Source organism: Anguilla rostrata, chromosome 16 (assembly GCF_018555375.3).
Source record: "Anguilla rostrata isolate EN2019 chromosome 16, ASM1855537v3, whole genome shotgun sequence".
NCBI lineage: Eukaryota > Metazoa > Chordata > Actinopteri > Anguilliformes > Anguillidae > Anguilla > Anguilla rostrata.
The window spans coordinates 30,469,005-30,494,942 of record NC_057948.1 but is presented as its reverse complement, the minus strand read 5'-3'; the positions used below and the strand labels follow the sequence as shown (position 1 = coordinate 30,494,942).

General features: G+C 44.0%; 1 protein-coding gene across 7 annotated transcripts in view; it reads right to left on the bottom strand.

The window, feature by feature from the left end:
* The window catches only part of fhod1 (formin homology 2 domain containing 1), a 48,949-nt gene that overhangs the window by 6,617 nt on the left and 16,394 nt on the right, over window positions 1-25,938 (bottom strand). Inside the window, exons 4-21 of one of the 7 annotated variants that reach the window (XM_064313826.1) lie at window positions 20,496-20,563; window positions 19,396-19,501; window positions 18,631-18,725; window positions 17,737-17,848; window positions 17,521-17,615; window positions 16,893-17,036; window positions 15,797-16,161; window positions 11,125-11,235; window positions 9,542-9,652; window positions 8,833-8,856; window positions 8,221-8,271; window positions 6,208-6,389; window positions 4,656-4,775; window positions 2,117-3,090; window positions 1,720-1,875; window positions 1,319-1,501; window positions 678-797; window positions 88-249 (exon numbers count right to left, since the gene is read on the bottom strand). In XM_064313826.1, coding sequence (XP_064169896.1) covers window positions 88-249; window positions 678-797; window positions 1,319-1,501; window positions 1,720-1,875; window positions 2,117-3,090; window positions 4,656-4,775; window positions 6,208-6,389; window positions 8,221-8,271; window positions 8,833-8,856; window positions 9,542-9,652; window positions 11,125-11,235; window positions 15,797-16,161; window positions 16,893-17,036; window positions 17,521-17,615; window positions 17,737-17,848; window positions 18,631-18,725; window positions 19,396-19,501; window positions 20,496-20,563 — 3,179 coding nt within the window. The remainder of the gene's footprint in view (window positions 1-87; window positions 250-677; window positions 798-1,318; window positions 1,502-1,719; window positions 1,876-2,116; window positions 3,091-4,655; window positions 4,776-6,207; window positions 6,390-8,220; window positions 8,272-8,832; window positions 8,857-9,541; window positions 9,653-11,124; window positions 11,236-15,796; window positions 16,162-16,892; window positions 17,037-17,520; window positions 17,616-17,736; window positions 17,849-18,630; window positions 18,726-19,395; window positions 19,502-20,495; window positions 20,564-25,938) is intronic. The other 6 variants (XM_064313827.1, XM_064313828.1, XM_064313830.1 and 3 more) reach the window with 6 other exon arrangements.

Here is a 25,938-nt window from a genome sequence, read left to right as displayed (position 1 = left end):
AAATAACTTTGCGAATGATATCAAGTGCAGAATCATATCAACGATGGCATCCATAACTCGGGGATAACTCATGACACAAGGGCTCACCTTAGCGGAGCGGGTGATGGCCGGGATCTCAGAGTAGATGTCGGACGTGTCCGGGTACTTATCCACCACGAAGTTGCAGGCGTGATGCAGAAGAGACTGCCTGTGCACTGTGTCCTTCACCTCAATCACCTTCTCCAGGTAACTCAGCTCAAAGCCCTTCGCCTGTCGGATAGACAATCGGTGAAAGTGTCACCATGATTCAAACACTGGACTCGTTCAACCTAAACAGAATATACAGAATGCCAATATTTTCCAATATTTCATGACTCACCAGCACGAGAACAAATAGGTCAGTAGCTTTCGATGATGTTAGTGCATTTTTTTTTTTGGTCAGAGTCGATATAGTCATTTAACTGTAGCATGCTACTGACAGTTTACTACGCATAGCGTGTTTTTGGATGAAAATGCAGGGCCAATTTTTTGCCACTAAATTCGGTTAAAAATCTAAATTTATTGACGTTCCGTGGATGCTTTCTAAGAAGAACTGTTCTGTTATTTGATAGAGAATGACATAAAGACTTAACTTTGTACCAGTATGCTGAACAGAATGAACATGCCAATAATAATAATACACCAGGAGAGCTGCTCACATTGGTGCCGTTCAAGAAGTTTCCGATGGCCAGGAGAGTTGCGAGGACGCGCCTGAACGTCTTGTTCTTGGCAAGTTGTTCCATTCCCAGCTTCAAATCAAACAGAGGCTCAGCAATCTCCTAAAAAATAAAGACAAGAGCAAACACAGAGATATTGGGGGGTCAATGAGTAGCTCACATGCTGAACTGTCGTTGGCTGCGTCACTCAAGGTTGCCTCTACTGGAGCAGTTTGACATTGCAACTATCCTCAAATATAGAAGTCAGATTTGGTTACTTTGGTACATTCCCCTATTACTTTATCAGTCCTATCCGAATAAATAAATAATACAAATAATTATTATGTAGAAATGTATATTAAATTAAGTTTATAAATATTCTCTGCAGTACATAATTAGATGTTCAGAAATGCTCAATTAAATAAAGAATTTCATGATTTATTTTTGTTGCATCCAGACAGAGAAAATCAATTACAAATATCACTTAAAATGGAGCAAGCCTAGTTCATCAAACATGGCATAGTGGGTGATAAATTGTGTATTCAAGCACTAATGGTGGTATTCACAATAATATTTTCCAGGAAACGGCAAATCTCCCCTTTGCTGCACTGCCTGATGGTTCGGTCTGATTGCGAGTCGCTGACCTTCTCCGTGGTTTCGTAGTTGAGTTTGAAGGCCCAGAGCTGCAGCCTGGCGGTCAGGCCGCTAATGGAGGCCAGGGTCAGGAGGAACTGCTCTGCCGTCCCCAGGGGCACGTCCGGATTGGCCAACTGCGCCTCCTGGATCTTCTGCTTCTCCTCCTCAGTGGGCGTCATGGTCAGGATTTTCTGTCCCAGAGGGAGACGGGTACACAATGCTGTCACTGTGTCGACTGTCCTGTGACATCACGTACGCTCGGCCAATTTATTCACAGAAAAATGGAGGGAGGATTTTTTTTGTAACCTTTTGCGGTGACATGTTTATTTTCCACGATAGATAATGCAATACAGCTTGTACAAAGAGACTGGGAGTCTTGCTCCCTATAACCTGAGAGCATTATTCCTACCTCAATGCCTTCTTTGCTAATGGCAAATTCATCGAAATTGAGGATGGCAGCTTTAATGACGTGGACCGCAGGTAACACAGTCATCCCGATGTTAATCGCATTGCTCCTCTTGGAATCCAGGACATGAATCTCAGACTTCTTCACTTCTGGTCCTTTCTGTAGGGGACAGTACAGCACCACTCAACACTGCTGACATAAACAAATACAGACATACTTCTCCAGCTCCAGTTCTCCCCAAAACATAGGCTAGGTAATTCTAATTTTCAGCTTTACAGTTACCATGCTGTCCAGAAACATTGTTTCGGCACAATGTAATGCTCTGGAACAAACCACAGAAAGAACCTCACTCATATAATGAATTGGTTATGGACATTTTTGGTAGACAAAAATGAGTTACCTTGGCAGCAGGAAGCTCTTTGGCCTTTGACTCAAACAGGTGCTCCAGTTTGGCTGTGTCCACGGTTACTTTGTCCAGAGTTGCCCAAACCGTGCCACGGCCAAACTTGCATTTCCTGGGGCTGTCAGGCTGTTTGAGCTCCTTCCAGAACAGTTTGACCGTCTTCCTCTTTTTGGTGAAAGCTGGATCAGGGGACTGGGAGGGTAGGGGTGGAGGGATTCCCATTCCTGGTGGAGGTGGAGGGGGTGGAGGAACTCCACATAGTAGGGGAGGAGGAGGAGGAGGAGGAGGAGCAGGAGGACCCAGTCCAGGACCTCCTGGAGGAGGAGGAGGAAGAGGAGGAGGGGGTGGGGGAGAGGCTCCTAGGCCTGCTATGGGCGGAGGAGGGGATATAGCGCCCCCATTGTGCATGCCCGAGCCAAAGGAGTCCATGTCCAGGACGTCGATGTCCTCTTCCTCCAGCAGGTCGGAGAAGTCCAGGTCCTTGATCTTGAGGGAGCTGGAGCTGGGCGGCAGCCGGTCCCAGGAGGTCTGGCTGCTGACCTTGGACAGCGGCGTCATCATGGTCTTCTCCAGGCTGCGGGAGTGGGTCTCCGCGTCGATGCTGTACTGCGGGCGCAGCCTGCTAACCTGCTGCTCCTCGGCCAGCCGCTGGCGGGCCGCCTGCGCCGTGCCCCCCAGGCCCTCCAGCTCCGCCCGCAGGGCCCCGTCCTCGCCGGGCGGCGCCGCCGGCCGCGCCCGCAGGCTGGAGAGGCGGTCCGCCACGCCCGGCCCCTCCCAGGGCGCGGCGTCCCCCGGGCTCTCCGCCCCGTCGTCCCCCGGGCCCTCCTCCGGCCCCGGGCCCTGAAGGACCTCCTGCGAGTTCTTGGAGTACAGCATGTCCATCATGAACTTCTTGTCGTTGGACAGAGTCCTGTGCTGCTCCGTCGTGCTGCCCCGCCTCTGCAGTCCTCCACCTGCCGAAGGAGAGGACCCTGAAACACCTGGGATTTCAACAGGTGTGCGTGTGTGGACCCCCGGGGTCTACCTGGCCAGACTCAATATGCACTGACTATATATAGACTTGGAAAAATGAAATAAGGGCCGTACTTCCGTAAAATATTATTATACATCTTTTACTTGCACAAACGTTTCAGGCCAAACGCCCTTCTTCTGCGTGTAAAAATAGCAATATGCTCTACTTTTGACACATTGAAAAAAGGCATTTTGCCCAAAACGTTTGTGCAGATAAAAGATATACAATATAAAAATATTTTATGAAAGAGTGGTCCATATCTCATTTTTCCATATTTAATGCAAGACCGGCACCCAAGTTCACATACTATTGAGCTGAGCATGAAATCTTTCAAAATAGAACCCATTTTAACTTATGATGGGTGTCTCCTGGTGAAACACATTCTGCCACCACCTGATGTCTACATTCCACCAACTCTGACGCAGCATCACTTGAATACATAAATAAAATATTTCCACTCCAAATAAAACATTTCTGTCTGCTCTGTAATACAGTATTTTCTTTAGTGCCTCTGTGACATGTATAACGTATCGAGTCTGAGCATGCAAAGATTTCCAAAAACACATTCACATTCACAGTGAGTAGCATTCAAAAATATGCTCTCTCAGTATCTACATTAAAACAACAAGTTCCCATAAAACCAAGGAAACGACGCCGTAAGTCTGAAACCAGGCTGGCAATCGAAAAGCAGGCATACGCACACAGAACGAAAATAATAACTATCAGAGTGAACGAACAGACGTTACCGTTGAAATGCGCAGCATTGGAGCAAACCTCTGTGTTTCCGCAAAGAACCATCCTGAAAGCCTAGCGAGCAATGCGGAGCGGCTGCCTACAGGAGCGAACCGAACGCTGCAGACTGACTTAATTGTTGGGCAGATCAAAACAGGAGAAGGAAAGCACCCACATCTCCTTCTCTAAACACGTCAGTTATTTGCCCAATTTAAACAAATCTGCAGTCCCCCCCGGGCAAACGGCCTCGTTTAGGGCGGAGTCATTTGGCGGTCGGCCACCGGAGCGAGATCTTATCCCGCGGATCATAACTACAGGATGAAAACGGTGGCGGCGGAGTTTTGATTTAAATTTTCCTTCCATTCGATTTTTCCCCATTCAATAAAACCAGTACGTGATGCATGCAGATCGGCCTTTTTTATTATTATTTATTATTCACTTCTATTCATTCTGTCATTATTTGCTGTCATGACAAATGTTTGTGTATTCTGCTGCTCTGTTGCATGGTCAGTGTTGAAATGTGACCATGAAACAATTTCTCATATTTATAGCTTGAATTTTACATTCCTAGTATACACCAGTTTATAATGTCAAATAGTTTGCATTTGACCTCAGCTAAATGTCTTGAGTTTCACTTAAAAGCACCTAAATTCAACGTCAGGCATTATTCAACCAAGGATCTGTAATGACAACACATTTGTATAGTCCTGATCCAAGGAAAACTGAAAAAGGAGAGAGAACGAGAGATGGAGAAGGAGAAAGAGAAGAAAAGAGTCGGGTCCAGTCTCTTGCCTGCTTCATTTTGAGCCGCCTGTCCATCTTCCGTCGGCTCCAGGGTGCTGGGGGAGGGGCTGGGGTCTTCGCGGTTTGCTTCCTGAACGAGGGGCTCCCGTTTCCCAGACAACCGGCTCCCTGCGACAGAAACACCGAAAAACACAGAGAATCGCGATCACGTCCACAGCCCCACGGAGCTCGTCCAGCGCTGGGCCGCACAGCGCTGCTGCCGTCGGCGGGAAACTGCGTCAGACGCAGCTAGCTGCAGGCTAACTCGTATTTAAACCAGCAATAATCAAAACATTCAGAAAACTAATAAAACCGTAACTACTTTGTCAGATTGTGTGTTTTAGAGAGAGAGAGACATTATATGGAAGAATATTTGGCACTTTTTGAGTTAATGCAACATCAACCACTGCACTGATAATGCAATTTCCACAAGGCTCTCGAGTCAAGCAACGTGATTTGTTGGTTTTTTAAATAACCAGCAATCATTCTAAATGGACCTGAACTGAATATGGGCAAGAGTTCTGCCCCACCACCACGCACCGCCGCCCCCTCAAAAAAAAAAAAACATTCTTTCATAACTATGCAAATGTTCTTGTCCCTACTCTCCCCTCCTTCGCCAAAAAGACTTTTTTCATGGGCCTTTGTGCCACAGTTTCCAGCCTTTATCATTCGTTTACATCTCTGTGGCTGCAACTGAAATGTATTCTCTGCAGATCACAGCCCAGCTTCCTGAGCCACAAGGAGGCCAGGAAGCATCATGGGAAATCTAATCTTCAATCTAAATCACAACCCGACTGTCTCTGTGCCACTTCCTCAATGCTATACACAAAATCGGACAGGAAGTGGGCAACATACCATTCTGTAGATACAAAACAGTAAGTTTGTCAGTAAGAAGAGACATACTGTAATTGTGAAAAGAAGAGACATACTTATGTGACAAATGAATACAACATGCACTTGTTACAGTGTATAGCTGTACAGCTTGGTTGTCGTGTAATTGAGGGAGGGTTTAAAGACGGCAGGGAATAAATCACAGAATTTACCAACTAACCTGCCAGTTTGGCTGGTTTGCCATGATGGATAACAGTGCTTTTCAGTACTCAGTACAGCAGGGTCAGTATGTAAATGTACTGTACGGCAGGGTCAGTGTAAATGTACAGCAGTGTCAGTGTAACTGTAGGGCAGGGTCAGTGTAAATGTACAGCAGAGTCAGTGTAAATGTACGGCAGGGTCAGTGTAAATGTAGAGCAGGGTCAGTATGTAAATGTACTGTACGGCAGGGTCAGTGTAAATGTACGGCAGGGTCAGTGTAAATGTAGAGCAGTGTCAGTGTATATGTACAGCAGGGTCAGTGTAAATGTACAGCAGGGTCAGTGTAAATGTACGGCAGGGTCAGTGTAAATGTACAGCAGGGTCAGTGTAAATGTACAGCAGGGTCAGTGTAAATGTACAGCAGGGTCAGTGTAAATGTACAGCAGTGTCAGTGTAACTGTACAGCAGGGTCAGTGTAAATGTACGGCAGGGTCAGTGTAAATGTACTGTACGGGAGGGTCTAACTCACACTGGGGGACGGGCTGCTTCTCAGGGTCGTCGCCAGCACCAGTCTCCGTGGGGGAGGGCGCTTTAGGTTCCGAGGGGACACCCTCCTCCTCGGCCGGTCGGTCCTCGGACTGGGCTCTGTGGTAGGACCGCCTCTTCCTGTTCTCCCACTGGGTGGCGGCCAGGTTGCGCAGGAAGGTGCCTCTGCGGGAAGGGAAGGTGGCACAGGCGCGGGGTGAGACGCGAGCGGACGCTACGCCACACACACCCCCACCTTCAGCGCGACGACAAAAACGCCGTCGAAAACCTTAACCCAAGCCCGACAGCCCCAAGAAGGAACCGTCAAAGCCCCCGCTTGCAGAATTTAACCCTCTAAAAGGTGTAAGATCACAAATACGTGATTAGAATGTTCTTCAGTGAACATTCTAATGCTGACGGAACGACCGCTACTGGTTACTGAGAACAATGACGTTCTAGAACACTGACTTAGAATTTTGAAAAAATATTCCAAAAAAACCCACTCTTCAAAGCATTCATTTGCTGTATGTGACAGTGAAGCTGATTTTTGTTTTCATGACAGTGATTGATTGCATACTTACAATCCTAAGGGAAATACACTCAAAGATGATGCCTTTCCCATTAAACAGACCATTATTCATTACCATATTCCTGTGAATAATCACCACAGACTTTACCTCAGAAAACCCTCTTTAAGTGTAGACCGTCCATTTGAGGGTAGTGTACATTTGTGGTAACACAGTATACAGCCATGAAGCTCACGTTCACAATCACCCACTGCCCCACAGCATAACACACATTGCAGCCCCACCACAAAAGCAAGTTTTCCCCACGTCGAGCTCTCACCAGCAAAGAAGCCAAGCCCATCTCCATAACACTCATCCAAAACCAGCCGATTTAATTTCATTGTTGGAAACAATTGTGATTGGACAAAAGAAAAGCCCCAGCATCTCAAAAAAGCCAGAAATAAAACATTGCAGTGTGATGATGGGAGTATGAACTGGTCTGTATCTGTTGAAATGGCGATTAATAAATAACACACACACACACTTTTTAACAGTGATGGTTGTTCTCAAAAAGAGCACGTTTGACAGTAACAGGTTAGAATACACATGCATCTTCTTTGCTTCCTCATTCCGAGCACTGCAAAAATATGGGTAACTCTATTAAAAGGTTTTTGATTTTTTGGGGGTTTTTTTAGGTACATTCTAAATAATTACTGATTATATTTCCTGCCATGCACTTTTTTTTAACAGTTTAATGATTTCTTTAATGAGTGATACCAAGTAGATTATGTATGCTAGACTGACGGCAGCTTGAAGGTCAGGCTGCACTGTTCAAAACTAGTGTTACAAAGATATATTGGATAAATGTAAAATAATAAAATATAATTTATCCTATTCTCCTTAAAAAAAACCTCCATTATAATGTAGCCTGATAAACATGATGATCCTAACGGTTATCCTTGATTGAATAAATCTAGTAGTACATGCAGTCTGGCACGCCAAGTACAAACCGTGCCATTTTATAAATGAAATAAATACAAGGGTACTGCAGATAAAATTAAAGTTATGAATGTCATTTTAGTCTAAGATATATGTACACCTAGTATTTGCTGTAGAGTTTCCTTCCCTCAGTTTATCCTTAACATGTATTCTTTCTCCATAAACGTTCAATGCTATGCAAAAAAAAAAAAAGAAGAAAAAAATACATTTCATTTCCAAATTCACTTCAGTCTCAGGGTCTGGAACTCACAATGTACAGTGGGTTCTTTGAAACGCAACCCATGCATTGGCTCGTTACTTCTCAAGGACAGATCAAACAGACACGGGGTGTTGTGCATGTGCATCCGATCCCACTCGGGTAACGACAACGTGCAAATCCCAAATTAAGTCCATCCACCAGTCAGACACCACAAGGCACAAGGCTCCCAGCCCCAGAAGCAACGATAGCCCCAGTTTCCTCGACGCCATGCAGGGAATTCGCACCCGCGTACGAGCCGCTGCTCCATACTTACTCAAACTTCCTCAGAACCGGCTTGTCCATATTTACATTACACATCTCTGGGCTGCAGACAGACAATTTGTTTTTACACAGAGGAAATCATTTTCACGGGATGCCAATGCTAAACAATCCATTGTGTACCATCAGCCCTAAAGGTGAGCGGTTAAAACCAGCTGTGGGCAACCACCTGTTTTTGTACATGAATGAAAGCAACTTCCCAACACTCCTCTTATGTCAGATAGGAAAGAGAAATAAGCAATGGAATGGAAGGTAGGGAGGGTAAGAGCACAGTGTATGTGAAGAGCAGTGTACAGAACAGATTCAGATCAGAGAGAGAAAACTGCACTTAATTAACTGTGGAGTTTAGGTTCCACATTTTCAGATTTTCTACTGATTCCAGACTAAACTAAATCGAACAGAGCTGATTTATTACAATCGCCCCTGTGAGCTGTGAGCAGCTGAACAGGTTGAAGTGATCTACTCCTTGTTATCACAGAGATTGCTGTGCAAGTGGCTTGGTGTTTGAATCGCTCGTCTTTCACTCACACCCAAAATGACTAGCTTTCATGATGATTTAACACTGTAGCACCTCCAAAAGCCACATTTCTTGGCTGTTGTTACTTACCAAACGGCGTCGGTTTGGTGCAGTCTGTAAAAGGCAAGAGTTTTGAAGCAGACAGGAATGTTGGAAGGCAGAACAGCAAGGAAAGAGATTAGGATTCCAGCCAAACGTTATGAGGGAACAGAAGAGAGAAGGAAACAGCTATCAGTGAAACAGAAAGGCTGAAATCCAGTTCGTTTTTTTAAAGGTAACAAGATGTTAACAGGCAGCAGAAGAAAAAAAACAGAATAGACCAATATATAAAAGAGAAGAGCTAAAATGTAAATTTAAAGTAATATTTAAAAGCTCAGTTAACATTAGGGAAAACAAATTTTTTTTTAAAGAAATAGAAAGAAGTCATTTTATCTATTGATTAGGGTAGTCTACAGGAAATGATGAGCAGTTTTCAAGACATGGTGACTTTTGAAGTGCTCCAAGCTTTGCAGTCCCGCCCAACGGACAGAACAAGATGACAAGTAATGTTATCAGCGCTGCGTTAACTCACAATCAGGATTAGGTGCTGACTGCCAGCCTGCTTCAGGAGAACGGACCACTGCCCTCCAGGTAAACTCACCAGCTTAAAATGTAATCGCTCTCCAGCCATTTGGGGGACCAAAACGTGGTCACGCTGGTCTAACCTCCTTATTTTCGTAGTTAATTGCTACACACCCAATCAGTACTCTTCACAGTAGCCCAAACTAGCCCCACAAGCCCCCTGGTAGAGGGTACTCACTTGAAGACACTCTTCTCCTCAGACTTCTCCTGCTCCTGCTGCTGCTCCTGCTGCTGCTGGGAGAGCGGTCGGGACTGGTTCTCTGGGGGAGCGAAGTCTGTGGGAGACGAGCTGTGAACAAGAGGCGAAAACACACACACACACACACACACACACAGATGCGCGCACACACACACAAACAGAAAGAGAGAGAGAGAGAGAGAGAGAGAGAGAGAGAGTGAGACACAGCCAAGGCAGTGACGGGGCAGCGGCTGCAGCTCCGTGTCTCCAGACAACAGTGTTTCCTCCTGTCAGCCCTGTCAATCAAATGGCCCTCCTGCATACAATGGGCCCTTAGCCGAGTGTGTCACTGCAAGCTTGTGTTTCTGCGTGTGTGCCCGGGTGCGTGTGTGTGTGTGTGTTTGCGCGTGCTCATGACTGTGTGTCCGTGTGAGTGCATGTGCGTGTGACTGACATTGTACTAGACAGCTGGAATGTTTTGTACTGGACTGCTTATTCCAAGGATAATCTTACAGCTTTGCTGCACTTCAACATTAAGAAAAAGGGCTACATACGCTCAGGCTACGACAGAAATAATATCACTGTGATGAAACGTCTCTATGATGATACAAACAGGCATCTACCACTGGAATATTAGCTTTCCAGATATACAACCAGCCCAGAGGAACTAGAGAGGCAAGCTAATTTATATCCATTTTCATTTATAATACAAGATAAAATCAATTGTGTGACCGGAGTGAAATGAGTGACTGAAACAGCTATAAAAATTATAGTCAGTAAAAATGCAGGCTAATAATTTATTTATTTATTTATTTAAATAGGCACCAATTCCATTTGGTTCAAAGTGTTTATTAACACTTTAAGACAGTACTACTACTTTTTAAAATTCATACCATTTTGATTTCAGTTGGCAAATGCTGCTTAAATTTGTTCAACTGTTTGTTTTTTTGTTTTCTTGTTATTTTGTTTGCCAGGAGACTTAACAGCTTCCTTTGATCCATTTTGTTCAATAAAGAAGAATTTGAATGTCTTCTTAGAATCATGAAATGTTCACATTTCTGTATCAATAGGCTTTTGATTTAATGATTTAACAGGGTGAGATCTGGAGGTACTCCAAGCTCAGCAAAAATCACAGAGATGTTTAAAGTTGGCACTTTGTGCTAAAGTAGAGACATTCTGCCAAGATAACAATATCAGGGTAAGAACTGATGGACTGTTTTTTTTCTTTTTTCACGAAAGCCTTTCAACTGTGAAAGGGAGAGAGCTCTTAAAAGCCACATCAGGGAAGGAAATGCTAATCTGCCCTCCTAGAAACAACTAAAACATTCATGTCCCAACAAGGTACAAGGGTCTAAAGTGTTGTGACCATGAACTATTATTGTATGACAGGCCATAATCTAATATCGCCAGATTATTATTCAGATAATTTACAAAACTTGATCACCACACACCTGTAATATTTTAAAATGTTTTATGAATTGAAGAAGGAACTTGAGCAAGAATTAAAAATGATGTATTGAGATTAGACTGCAAAAGGGTTAGAGGTGCAGTATGAACAAAAAGCAATAGAATGATTTACAGACCTGCTGGAGGTTGGCGAAGGATCTTCGGCTATTGACCCCGCCTTCTTAAACAACCTCGACCTTCTAGAAATTCCCGAAGGAGACATATAATGACTGATGAAAGAGCGCCCCCTAATGGAAGGACCAGGACAGTGAGAGAAAAAGCGTTTGATGAATGGTTACGTGAGGAGAGAAGGTTAGGTTAAGAACGAGACCCACAATGCAATGCAAGCATTCTAAAAGTGATTTCACTGCAGTCCAGAGATGGGCATGCTTAAAGAAGAAGAGGGAGAAGAAAAGAAAGAGAAAACAGATCACCCGTGACAAAGCTGTGCAGACAATGACCACATACCTTAGTTTAAAATACAGCAGAACAGATTTTTGTCTTGAAATGTGTGGAATTCGTTTCCCCACTCGAGTATAAATATGTAGTTGTTCCGTATAAAGATAACTTTCAAAAGCGTTAAAAACATAATTTCCATAAAACTTCATCAAGCCAAAGCAGCTGAATTGAGCATTGCCGACACAGCAGATTAGTGGAAGTCTACTCTCTACAGCTGAAGACAAATATAAAATAAACATTAGGCTTAGCAACAGAAATAAGACAAATTTAACAAAGTGACTCATGATGTCAACGCAAAAGCATATAAGATAAATAATTCACAAAGTGGATTATACACCATTTTTTCAATAACTGGTCAAATGCCAGGCTTTCTTTTGCAGTAGCTGACAGTCAACTAAACTAGTAACTGCTCAGAAACAAATAGGCACAAGCACAAACTCTTCCGTGTCTGACACAATTCAGGGACAGGATTCTTGCTGATCTACTCAAGAGAAACAGGTTCCAAGCACAATATTTGCTTCCCACTTATATATGTTGGGTTTGTCAAATGAATAACATGCATTTTTTTTGTTATTATTTTACAGGGCTATACTTAGAAAGGCATGTGGCAATTGCAGTATTTTCAGAATGGAATGCCAGCGGACGTCACATACCTGACGATCTACAAACATCCAACATCGGACTAAGTCACCCGCGGCATAACATGCGCATTCCAAACTAAATCACAGCGTAGACCTCAGGCATGCACATGACTCAGAGCACCATTCCAGCTCTGGACCTTCATCCAAGATCAGCGCTGTTCTCTCTCACTGAATCACCCGGATGGAGATGAGACCCTGACCTTCAGTTTGGTTCCCCTAGACCCAGCACCAACCCCCCCCCCCCCCCACGCCACCCCACCCCCCTTTTCTTTACCTTTCCCTTCATCTCCTTTACCTGTTCACCTCATTCACTGCATATGGTTTCTGGTGTAAACATTATGTCCTGCCTGTAGACTCCTGCTCTGCTCCGCTCTCTCCTTCAATTCAGGAGCTAAGCCTCGTCTTCCTCATCCTCTTCGTCCTGTACTCACCGAGTATACCTGCTTCACTTCAGTTAAATGCAATGGTGCGATACTTCTTCCAACAGCCCATATACACTTTAGTTTCTATTCAAAAAAATGAACTTAAAAAAAATTGGTATCTGAGATCAGTAAATTATGCAAACATAAAACCCCCTGACATGACTAGAGATGCACTTGGATATTTCAAACACAACCATCTTCACAAACAAAATCCGCAGCAATGGAATTCATAAGTTTACGTCCATTGAAACCCCATTACCACAATGACAAGAACAAAACTAAATAAATTTCCCACCGAGACACTTACAACATGAATTACAAATTACAACTCCAGTTACGACTTACAACTTACATGAAAGATAGCTACTCGGATCCTACAAATGGCACGTTTTCCTTAGATGGCTAGCCCTTCGCCCGGCCTGTAGAGCGCTAAAAGAACACTGTGGCGTTTCTGTTCTCCGAGAGATTTACGCTCCCGAATCCCTCCTCCAGGCCGGGAATGTCTCACGGCCTCCTCCGGGACAATGTCGGAAAACTCATGACTCACAGAGACCACATGGAACACACGGGGAGACATGGAAAATACACATTCTAATAACGCTTACAAGCATTGCTTACTTAAATTACGACATCACACAGGTACTGCAATATCATTTTTTTGGGAAATTACATATTGAAAACCCTGGGAATGAATAACCGCTCAGCTCCTTATGTGCATTTTGTCTATAAAAGGAATACAATCATTTCCTGTACTGTCATCAATAGACAGCAACCTCAGGACTTTCCACACTGCACATTATTCATGACATCTCAATGGTGCCTAAAGACACAATGGATATGATTCCAAAAACAAGACATACGTATAGCACCTTTCCCCCATCTATGTTTACCCCATACAGCCAGCTAACTTGGGTGTGCCGAGTATCTACTGACCAGGAAGCATATACAAGCTGTTCCTCTCTAGTAGTTTGAGTTACAGTCTCTGCTCAAAAGCTCATAGAAGCCCTTGTACACTGCAGAGAGACAAAGGAGGTAATCTGTAAAGTCCCAAAACTGGTCCTTCAAGAACTAGAGAATTGTTGCTGGAGCACACCCAACTACCGCATAACATTCATACAACACTGTGGCGAGGTCATCGCAACATTATTCAAATTTCTGAAAACACAGTCTCTCTGTCGGACGGAAAAACACTTACAACTAAGGCTGAGAATCTCAGGAAGCATCTGCTTCATGAATAAATAAGACGCATGAATATCTGCCACCTGTCCTTTCATCTCAACCCCATGCTGACATGCCATGGCGATTTATTAAAAAGAATACAAACTGTAACACTTTTATCAGTTATGTACATTTCTTATTATCCGTGTTCAGTCTTGAGATGTTTTGAAATGACATTATAAGATTTTTTCACTTTAATGAAATAAAATTCTCACATTAAGATCAGCTGTTGACATGACCACAATGATAACACGGTGACTCAGACAAAAACTCCAAGCACTCCAAGTGATCTGGAAATGACTCAAAAAAAAAAAAAATGATTTATACCCCACGTGTAAATGACTAAACAAAGATAGGACGGCTCAACCAACTCCCGATATTACCAGACAATAAGAAAAAGTTAAAAACAAGATGATGCATATATGCGTTGTTCCAAATATCAATGAGTCATGAACTAGTATTTTCCAAAATTGCATGACAAAGCAGGAAGTAATGAAGTAACTGTGCCATTGTGAGGGTCAGACGATTTTTTTACAGATGATAGTCCTTTATTAAAACCGTCAATGAGATGAGCGTCATCCACGAACGTCATCCTCCATACGGTGATGACTTGACTAAATTTACTTTAATGCACAGTGCAACGTACTGAACGATCGAATCATTTCAGGATTATTAGGCGCGGTTTTCGTCCCCCAGATCACGGTTTTCACAGAACATTACACTGGTCAGACCGTTTCAAGTCTCGCTTTATAAATAACCAAAAGTAGAGGCTTTTCTAGCAGTAGAGCCAATGAATAAAATGGCATCGTTGTTGGACAGTTGACCGTGCTGATACAAAGAAGAAAAAAAAAAAAAAAAAAAAAAAAAATGCTTCCAGTAATTTCCAGTATAAAGACTTCAGCAGAGATAGGAGTTTTGTATTTACAGACACTGAAAACATTACTGGGTTCTTTCAGTACGTATGGCCACCGGGTTAATAGCAGAAACAGCTAACCCCAATAGCTCTACCAGTCATGCAGAAACGTTGCGCTCACAATTATGTTTTGGAGGGCCCGCTGTGTAAACAAGAACTAAATAACTTCAGCCCAACATCTGTCAGCTTCCCCTACCACATTAAAATTGTGTGGCAGTCGAAGAGGCAGAGAGACTATATAAATAAGCTTTATTGGTTTCTGACACACTGGAATCCTGAGGAAAACGTGCAACCATTTTAAAACACAAGTATGTTTATGTTCAATCTCTGGTGGCTACCCAATATAGTAATCCAAAAGTAAAAATATATGATATAATAAGCCGCAATTCCATACACAAAACATAAACCCTCCAACTATCCTAATACACAGTTAACATAACGCTATTTCAAATATCCCAAACTTTTATGTCTGGACTTTCTGTTTACTGGCCACAGTGATGAAAATATGCAGGACATACACTAAAGCTACAAAATGAAGAGGAGGTACCTGTAAGGTGTCTGTCTTTTTCTTTAATTTCTTAACTGTTCATTTTGCCCCATCTCTGACTTTGAAAATACTTTATCTTTCCCGCATGGGAACTTCTTTTGCCCGGTTGGGTACAATGATAAATTACAATATCACGCACAACCTTGAAAGACACTATTTAAATCCAGAGTCTCCTAGAAAGGAGGACAAAATGCTATCCCATGAAATACACTTCACTTCCCTCTCCTTCTCTATCAGCTTCCCCGCTGGCCTTTCTCCGCATACAGATTCAGCTAAAACCGATTCTCACATTTCAGTGCATCTCCTCCCCTGAGTTGATCAGACCCTAAGGCAGTGAGCTTAAGCTTGTGGGCACAGTGGTAGTCATGCGTGGGCAGCGTGTGTGCGCACACACACACACACACACACACACACGAACGCACGTGCGAACACACACGCACGCACGCGCACGCGAACACACACGCACACACATGCACATGCATGTGCACACACACACGCATGCACGCACATGAACGCGCATGCGAACGCGCACACAAGCACACACACACGCACACTCAAGGGAGCAGCAGTTTGTCCCGTGAGGCAGAGCACGCGAGCACAGTCACTCACGTGCTCGAGGAGAGGTTCTGCTCCTGGTCGGTTGCCGTGGCGCCGTTGCCGGGCACCGGCGACAGGACGGGGGAGGCTCTCTGAGACCCAGAGTCGGAGTAGCTGGAAGTGGGCGTGGCCGGATCCGGGGACGGGGGCTCGAACACCTGAGGGGAGGAGGTCAGGGCCAGTCCGGGGCTCCTCTTTCCCAAAGTCGGACTCTCCGACGAGGGGGAGCTGGCCGTCAGCGACACGTCAGGGAGGCTTTGCCCGGACGACCTCCTGCTCTTCCTCACCTCCTCCTGGATTGACGCGACCTTCCTGCGCTCTCTCCGGATGTAGGGCGACGCCACGTCCAGTTCTCCATCCTCGTACTTCAGAGCATTCTGGACATAAGGGAGACGGGCAAGCGTTCACGGCTGAATCGGCTAATGGCATTTTATCTTCTAAAACAAAACTGTGGGGCAAATCTGTGGAAACGGCCCTAAAGTCAATCAATTAAGAAAGAAAGACAAAAATAAATATACCGTCCACATATTTATAAAATTTTGGGTGAAAGACACATGCTTTGTATTCATTTACCCCTTCTGTGACTGACAGATTGAGATGGAGAGATGCAAAACTAGCTACATTGTTGTATATTTGTATTCTTATTTCAAACACAGAAATGCTACTACAGAACAATTCCTTGTATGCAATAAACCGTAGCCTGAGGCATGCATACACAAATCTGGACCTCAAATCTAAATTCGGCCCTGGTTTTCTTTTCTGCCAGGTACTTTACTGAACGATTTGTGCTAATGATTGAACAGACTGTTTTCACATGATTCCCAGATAAAGAGAGGGTGGAAAAACCAGCAGTAACCGAGGTCTAAGGGCTTCCTTTTACTACCTTATAAACAGGTCTGCGATACAGCACCGAAATATTTATCTATTTATTTCACATTTCTATTTATGAATTATTTTTCTTTCTTTTCGAAGAAAAACAGATGACATGAACCAGATCATGCTACCCAGCACAAAAAAAAGAAAAGTGGTACAGACTTTCGACCATGGTAATTTATGCCACAAACCTGGTTCTGCTCATTTCACGCTTTTGACTTTGGACAGCGCCTACCTCATATATGGTGAACTGCTGCTTCAGGTCTGGTTCAGTCCCTTTGTTGCTCATGTGCTTCTGCATGATGCCCTCCATGCCCTGCTGCTCCAGACAGTCAGTGGCGTCATAGAAGGAATCTTGGTCTGGAAGCGCTGCCAGAGTCTGAGTCCAAGAACAGGCAAGGGGGTTACAAATTTCTCACACACACGCACATGCACATACAGGCACGCACACACACATGCATACGCGCACACACAGGCACGCACGTGTACACACACACACACACACACGCACATAAAACAACTTGACAAGAACAGGCCCTTCAGCCCAAAAATGCTTGCCATTTTCCTGACTAAATTGTACCTAGTGCTCTGATTACCTACATACTAGGTAGTATCTAATACCGTATCAAGCCTAGTCTTGAAAATCCCCAGAGTGTCTTCCTCTACTACATGACCTGGTAAGCTATTCCACACATTGACTACTCAAACTGCTTAAACAGTCAGAGAAAACCTACAGGGCAGAAAGCGATCTAACATCAGTGTGGGGAGGGGGAGCGTTTGTCCCCATTCTAGGAGTATGTTTTTACTTAAATAAGTGTGTGTTAGGTCACTGGGGAGGTAGAAGGTACCATACAGTGGCGTACCTTGTTGATGAGCATCATGGTATACACCAGCAGCTCGCTGTCTGACCCATTTTTCTCCTCCAAGATGTCCGTCAGGTAGGCCCAAGGCTTCACCCCTGGGGGGTGGGGGGGGAAGCACATACACGGACACTCACACAAACGTATTCCAGATCACAGGAACCAGTACAGCTGAGGTTGGCTTTTTGGGTGGGCGCGTTTCTAATATCAGACACTCACCCCTCCGGCCGTCGACGGCGTTGATGGCCTGGATGAGCAGCAGGCCGTTGGTCTCCGTGTACTCCACGAACACGATCAGCAGCTTGAGCGCCGTCTTCACCACAAGCCGCGACTTTAAAAATCGCCAGGGACACAGAGCGAACGAGAGGGTTTAAGAACGCAGTTACAGCTCTTCTCCACAAGATGGTGCTGCAACACCTCATTAAATTGAGCAGGTGAAGCATTTAAGCACTACTGCACAAAAAGTGACAAAAAATGGTACCACAAAACTAGCAAGAGAGTTATCCGTGAGTGTATAAATGCAGTTGGCAACATTGCATGTTCTTATTTCTGCCAACTACCCGGATTAACAATGTGTGGTCACTTTTCTGAGCACATAACAGACACACTGCCATAAAAAAGCCATGTTAAGTATATTTATAACACTCAAAGAAATTACTATTTACCTCGACAATATTATGTACACGTGTAATCATTCAAATATTTTAAAAGTTATATTAAGGTCAATGTCACGTAGTAAAATGAGTGAATGACATATTTCCCAGAAAAAGGAACTGAAACAACTGGTTTATTAAGACCGGAAAAATGCAACTGCTTTTTTCTTTTTTTTCCTTTTTTTCTTTTCTTGTTTTTACACTTCACGTTTCAGTGAATTCCTCCGAAGCCCATATTTAATCTCTCATCCAACCAAAGTGCTCCTCCAGGGGCTTCTCATTTCTTTCAGCTCTTCAGCGCTCTCATTCATTCCGTTTCATATCGGTGCCATATTTCGCACCTGCGCGTTTCTGTTCCCCGTTTCAGAGTGGCGTGATTTGGAAGCAGGGGGAGCCGTAATGGCGTCGGGTTGGGGGGGGTGGGGGGTGGTTTTTGTGGTGGATTTCTCGACAGACTCACCAAGCTCCCGCTCAGCGTGTAGAGCCACTGCACGGTCTCGTTGTGGTTGATCACCCCGTTCATCCCGTCCACAAACAGCATGATCTGGCTGAGAGCTGGCGGACGCAAAACAGGGCGTGGCGTTTAAAAACCATAAAAGGGCAGGCACTGACCGCATGACCGCCACCGTTTCGATTTCATAGAATTTTTTTTGGGTAAATTCTAGTAGTCAGCGGCCTTTTCGTGAGTCACGCTCTGCAGCTCAGGGTCGCTGCGGAACCAGCCACACCTTCCGCACAGTTTCGACCCAGAGTTTAAAAAGGCAGCACCAGTTACGCACACAAAAAAAAAAAAACAATTATGCCCAGGCAAGGTGTTTAGGAGGGGCACTCATAAATATTCCTCATTTGGGCGATGCATTCTATGCACGCTAGTCATGTCCAACTAAACCATTTACGGTTCATATTCAAATACATTTTCCCAAACTAAAAAAAAAAAAAAAAAAAAAAAAGCGTGAATTTCACACTGCCATATAACATACACAAAAAATGATAAGTGTTAAAGTAAGCCACTGACAATTTTCCAGAGGACGGCTCAAAAAAAAAAAAAATTAAAAAATTAAAATAAATAAATAAATAAAAGCACTTTCACAACCCCGGCCCACCAGTGCCTTCTGCTTTGCCATGGATAACAACAGAATCCAAAAATATATCCTGTTCCCCAACCATCGATCGCTTCCTACACACGACCGCAGTCCCGGGCTGGAGGACCCCACTGGAGTCGTACCTCTCAGGATGTAATTCTGGTAGTTGTGGTCGGCTTCCGAGCCCACTTTGATGAAGCAGGTGAGCCCTTCGGAATTTACAAACTCCGGCACCAGGTCTTTGTCATCCTGCAGGAATCCGTAAACACAATAAAAACCTATCAATTCGCTTTAACACTGAAACTACAGATAACAGCCATAAAGTGACCTCACACACAGACACACACTCTCGCTCGCTCTCTCTCTCTCTCTCTCTCTCACACACCCACACACGCACGTGCACACGCACACATGGACACACAAAGACAGCAATACAAACTGGTTCAAGAGCTCGTAGTCTAAAGCTAAACGTACTAAAGAGTTTAAATCACTAACGGGCAGATCACTGCCATATCGTGTAATTCTCTTTCATCATGTTGCAATAGTTTTGAAGCAAAGAAAACTTAAGTCGTAAAGTAGCTCTCAGTGTGTGTGTATGTGGGTGTGTGTGTGAGAGAGAGAGAGAGAGAGAGAGAAAGAGAGACAGAGCATCTGTGTAAGCCAGAGTGACACAGGAAAACAATCCAAACAGCGTAAATCATCTCCTGGAACATTTGTGCAGCAAATTCAGAACAGACCCGGCTGCTGTCATGCACATCAAATAGTGTTTCCTTTCTTGTTCATCCACTTACACCCCCCCCCCCCCCCAACAAGGCAGTGACAACATCTGACATACAAACAACAAGCCAGGATTTAAGAGCACGCAGCGCTGCACTTTATGAGATGGGGGATTTTATTGAAAGCAGCAAGACGAGGACTGTGACCATTGACCCCCTGAGCTGAACGCAGCTCAAGAGGATGCATGTAATCACACTGCAGAACAAGCACAGTACACAGACAGGGTAATGGCCTCAGTTTCGTAACAGTAATCTTCATATCCTCTTTATCTTTCAAACCATTATAACTGTGTGCCTGTCCAATGCTCGATTTCTATGTGTGGAATGCGTGGTATGCATTTCCTTCATTTCATATTCGGGAAACCAAGTTTCAGGGCCAAAAGGTCAAAGGACAGAATTATTTCCTCTGCAGTTTTCTGTATCTCAATTTAAAAATGAATGTTTAAGCCAGAACTTTTTTGTTGTACCTGAAAAAGCTGCTTCAAAGAAAACAGGGATCTTCTGAGTTCTGGTCCTTGGGAGTTGTACAGCTTTTCTGAAACGGGATCAAAGGACTGCATTAACTGTACTGCACGCATACACACAACACAGCAATACAGTGCAAGCAAGACGCACATCCTAATCTATTAACATAACTACAAAAATGCAAATACACTCATTTCTGACAAGGCCTTTACCTACCAAAACACAAATGCAAAACGGCAATGCTGATAGCATACACAGGAGAAGGTGCAGACGTACAGTATCTCAATAATGTTTGGCACGTTAAATACTGAAGCGATTAGGGTATTTTCCCTCAATTCTAGCAGCATTCAAAGCCTTCCTTTTATTCGCAGAGTGCTGCTGCAGATTTCCAGAGCATTCCCTTCGAAGGCATGCCGAAAAGGAACACCCAAAAGATAATCACGAAGATAAAGCACATCTGGTAGGGAAGATTAATTAAACAGAAGGGCTATGGGCTCTAAACAAAAACTCTGTTCTGTTTTGCAGCAACGTAAATACTTCCTATGAGTTCCACCTGAACTCAACGTCTCGCCATACTCTGCAGTTTCTGTGGCGTAAATAATGAGTCACGGGTCATAACTCAGAGCTATAACCAGACAGGGAATCCCAGCCCATCAAATTAACAGGGCAGGAAACTGAGAGACCGCACTGGGAGAGGTTTGGCACTCGTGTGGGAGGAGTAAGATTCCTCGCTCAGAAGGACAACGTCAGCATCTTTCGCGACTGTCCACGCATGCATGGAACACAACGTCCAACCCGCTCTATTTTCAGGTCTCCGGTTACTTTGTGCATTTCCATTTTTAGTTGTTCGACACAGGGACCACAAGGGGGTGCTTCCTCCAAACAAGAAAAAAAAAGCCAAAAATATCACTGTCCCAAATGGCATGTTTTCTCCCCAAAAGTAAATTCCTCTATCAAAACATACGAGCGCCACTGCCTGCAATGGACTTACATGTAAACAGTTTTTCTTCCTGTCGTTATATCGAGGCAGAAAATGCCCAATCACGTGAAACTAGCTTCATCCTGATCAGACACAGCTGGCGCACGACTACAAACAAAGGTTGGAAAAAGCCAGAAATGGCAGCATAAAGAGCCACTGAAATTCCAATGTGGCGTACAACACTGTGCAAATAAATCTGAGGATTGACAAATTACCAAACTCTCATTCAGCCCTGTATAGTGCAGCCTTTACAAGGACGCCACGACAGTGTTCCAAGCAAGATACGAGCCTGCGTTGTTCTGGTCAAAAAAAAATTAAAAACTTAAAAAATCAATATAGCCTGTATTATTCTGCGTTTACAGCTGGAGGCCTGTCCCGGCTGAAGTCATGTGACCAGCTGACCGTGCTAATTAAGTCACTAAAAAAATATTCGGAACAACAGAACAACCAGCCGCAAGGACCCGGCTGGATACTAAAAAAAAAGAGGGGGGGGGGTGTGTGTGTGTGTGTGTGGGGGGGGGGCACCCCCTGCACATACCGGCCTGCGTCCATATTTCTGGAGTAACGACGCGTCACTCCGAGCAGGAAGCTGCGGTGGGGATTCACAGCGATACACTGCTCTGTGCTGACAATGGCTCCAGACTGAGGAGGCTGCCTCACGCTGATAACAGACACAATGTGCCGGCCCACACTACACCCGTTCCAGAGTGTATAACTGAACGTACACACACACACATGTGCAGAGAAGCAGTGTCTTTTTAATTTTTTTTATCAGGGGTTAACAGCTGGGACAGTTCTAACTATAAATGCCTCAAACGGAGAAGGACAGCAGGACAGACGAAAGAGTGGCTTCTACATTACAAGAGATATGCTGACTGCTGATATTCAGCACGACACATAAAGCGAAACGATGGCTTTCATATTTGAGTGACCAGAATGCATAAGTATCATGGCTATATTCCTCCCATAATTGTACAGTGCATAACACACTGCCTGACTGAAAGCTGTTCCCAAGCCTCCGTTTATAAATATATGGCCAAAACATGGGACAGAATCCAGAGCAGTCCTAGTCCTTTGACCTCTTTATTTTCTTAGCGGGTACAAGTATGAGTTTTGTCATGTCCAGTATAAGATATCACCATGACACCATGTGAAATTAATCAGTAAACAAAGTTCCATGCAGGAAGGAGGAAGAAAAAAAAATGCCAACAACACAGGGGGCAGGAGACCAGGAGCAGATATGAACATCATTAAAAATGTGCTCTGCTGGTATCTATGACAACACATATCTCAGATATGATGGAGAGGGAGGACAACAAACAGAAACCGGCATCGATTTTCACAATCTGATTCAAAACACTGACTTCATCCAGACATTCACGACACGTGAAACCGAGGCCACATCACATCACCCTGCAGCCGAAGGAAAAAGAATCGCGTTAAAAATGACAGCAAATAAGGAAATTCAAGGGGGGGGGGGGGTCTTTACCCATAAGCACTACCTCCAAAAATGAGAGACGGTTCAAATGTGTGGATATGAAAACCAAAGGATTCCAAGAATAAAAGGTGAACAGAAGTTTGGAGAGACAGAACTAACGTGTCGGAGTACAATAGGTCAGACTAAAAATGAGCCAGAAATGCAGATAATCCTTAGCTCACGGTTTAGTTTTGACCATTTAAAAATATGTTAGCAAGTAGTTGGTTACCCACTTATTCAAAAGTCATTCACTGAACACATAATTCAACGCATCTTGGCTTACTAAAAATGGCATGCTCAATATAACTAGCTACTGGCCCATCCTGTCTCACATATCCAATCAAAATGCAGCCTGTAATAGACGAGAACTGAGGTCCCACTCACAGGTTTCATGATTCTGCACATTGTTCCTACACATGGAAACTAGAAGCAACAACTTCCAGTGGCTCATACTGAAGGTTCTGACATCATACAATAACAACTCCCCCCCCCAATCTTGAAAAGCTTGAAAACAAAACACACTAGCCATGAATGAGAACGGCTGGCAAGTTACTCTTTAGATCACCACTCAGGCAGGGTCTTGTTTAAATTTTTGCTTTTTCTTATATCCGTACATGAAAACTCACCCCTCTCAGTGTAACTGTTGTATGGGACAGGGCACAATGTTTTCAAAGTTAAAAAAGTTAGATTGGGACATTTTGGAAAATATTTCTTCATCCGTTAGGAATTTAGATCACCAGTTTACAAATTTTACAATTGTATACAGCGTCTTGTTCAACTTCTTATACCAAAGAATCTTTTTTAAAGAAGAGGTCATATTTCTAGACATTTTAGCTATGGAGAGGTCGATGGTTGCCTAGGGAGATTTGTTTAAATTTGAACAGTTGGTTTTTTGTCAGCTTTTTTTTGGGTCTGGCTGTTTGGACCCTGTTTCTCCTGCTTTGTATTTGTTTGTGTGTGTGTGTGTGTTCTTTCCCCTACCAAAGTCTTCCAAGTTTCTCATTTTTAAAAAAAGTTATGGGCTACTCAACTGTTCTGCTTTACTTGTTTGTATTCAAACTTTGACTTGAAAAGCATTACTTTTCTGGGTATTTAAACAGCGAGCTGAGCTCTGCGAGTACCATAAACACAACGCTTGTTTGGATTTATTAACAAAAGATGAAGACTTTCTGAAGTGGGATGATTAAACGACTCTCTAACCGTTGCGTGAGACATTTCGTTTAAGTGGATTTAGTGAAGATGCCTCTATCCCACATTCCACCTGAGGTTATGGGTCTGCGGCCCGTTTCGTGCCGTGTCTAAGACCAGAAAGAACGCAAGTTGAGGCCGTTCGACTCGGATCATGCCACCGTAAATTAATGACATCTGAAACATTTTAGTGAATTACAAGTCAGAGGTACAAATCCGTTATCCTGACTCCGTGAGGGTAGACGCTCCCAGTTACACACAAACTGTCAAATAAAAAAAAGGGACGAAAAAATAATTGGGTGTTCAAACGCGGTTTTTCCTGAGAAAAAAAATAAATAAATAAAGATATAAGCATAATGGCTATTCCTTTGGTGGGAAGAATAAAGATTAAAAGAATTAAAAAGGTACAGTTAGTAGTACACAACTGGTCGTGATTAGGTAAGACATGTCTTGGCACAGGATGTTGGAGCGAAGGCAAGTGAGTCAGTCCAAAAGCTCACGGGTTCTGGGAAACAGCCGAGAACAGGCAGAGACTTATTGGGGAGGAAGGAAAAGCACGGGGGAATGCAGGGAAGGAGAGGAGAAAAAAAAAGAAAGAGGAGAAAATAGTTCAAAGAGAGAAAAGAAGAGTAGCAGTTATGATTCATAACAGAAGAAAAACAGGACGTCCAAAAAATGTCAGACAAACAGACAAACAATAAACAAATCCCGGGCTGAACTGTAGGCTTTTCGGATTTACACTCAGATGATCAAAAATAGTTTAAAATGAGATTGTGTGTACATCTGAGAGATTAAACACTTTAAGGTCGACCCCCAACTACCACCAATCGAGGAGGACCATGCAGTCCAAGGGACAGTGGTCAATGGGGTATTCACCGTCTCACAGAGCAACAGGGGCTCCTCAATCAATCAGCACCTTTGGACTGCCAGGGCTCCACCTACACGAGCAGCACAGGCCCCCAGTGCAATAACAGCACAACTCAGCTGGTGGGCTGCAATAATAAAAGAAGGAATAGCCAGCAGCATGCATGTGCTTACGCGCACACTGGGGGGCCCCAATTCATAACTGGGAGGAAAAACTGAGGAAACAAACAAACTGACTTTACTCCTTAGAATGCATAGTGAAAATCACAGTCTGCACTCTTTTTTCAAAATTTTCCAACCACTTGGGATAGCCCACTTCATTTTTCTGTTCCATCAGCCTTTCAGGATTTTTAAATCAAGCAGCATCTCACCAAATAAAATTTAAAAATTCCCCAAGATACTCAACTCATGCGAGTTGGAAAATCCTGCACACCGCACACAGCTCTGCCCCATCCCTGCAGAAATGCAGGCTGGACTTGCCAGGTCTTATCAGGCAGTGCCGATGAACACAGAATTAGGGCCTGGATCAACCGACAAGATGCAGATTCTAAACCCTTCACTTCAAAGCCTTTGCGTGAGCAGGTGGGGTATCAAGCTCCTATCCGGTGGACCTCAACATCAAAGGCTTCAACTGCGCCGAGGATCGCTGCTCCTGCAGAAACCAACGCTCTCTCCGTGACACAGAACACAAGAGACCTCCTACTGGTGACGCCAAACCGTTCGAACTTCAGTCCTTTATATAAACGGCAGATTACTCTGCGATTCCGTATAATTTCCCTCCCAAGAACCAGAAACATTCTCCTCCGTAATTAGGCAGGGACGTTTAACTAGTCAGAACATGCAATTTCGCCGAGATAAACAAGCCCCGTTCATTGCCTCAGTTGGCTTGCATCTCAAAAATCGAAAAGGCTAGGGAGCCCGTGGCAGTTAAGTGAGA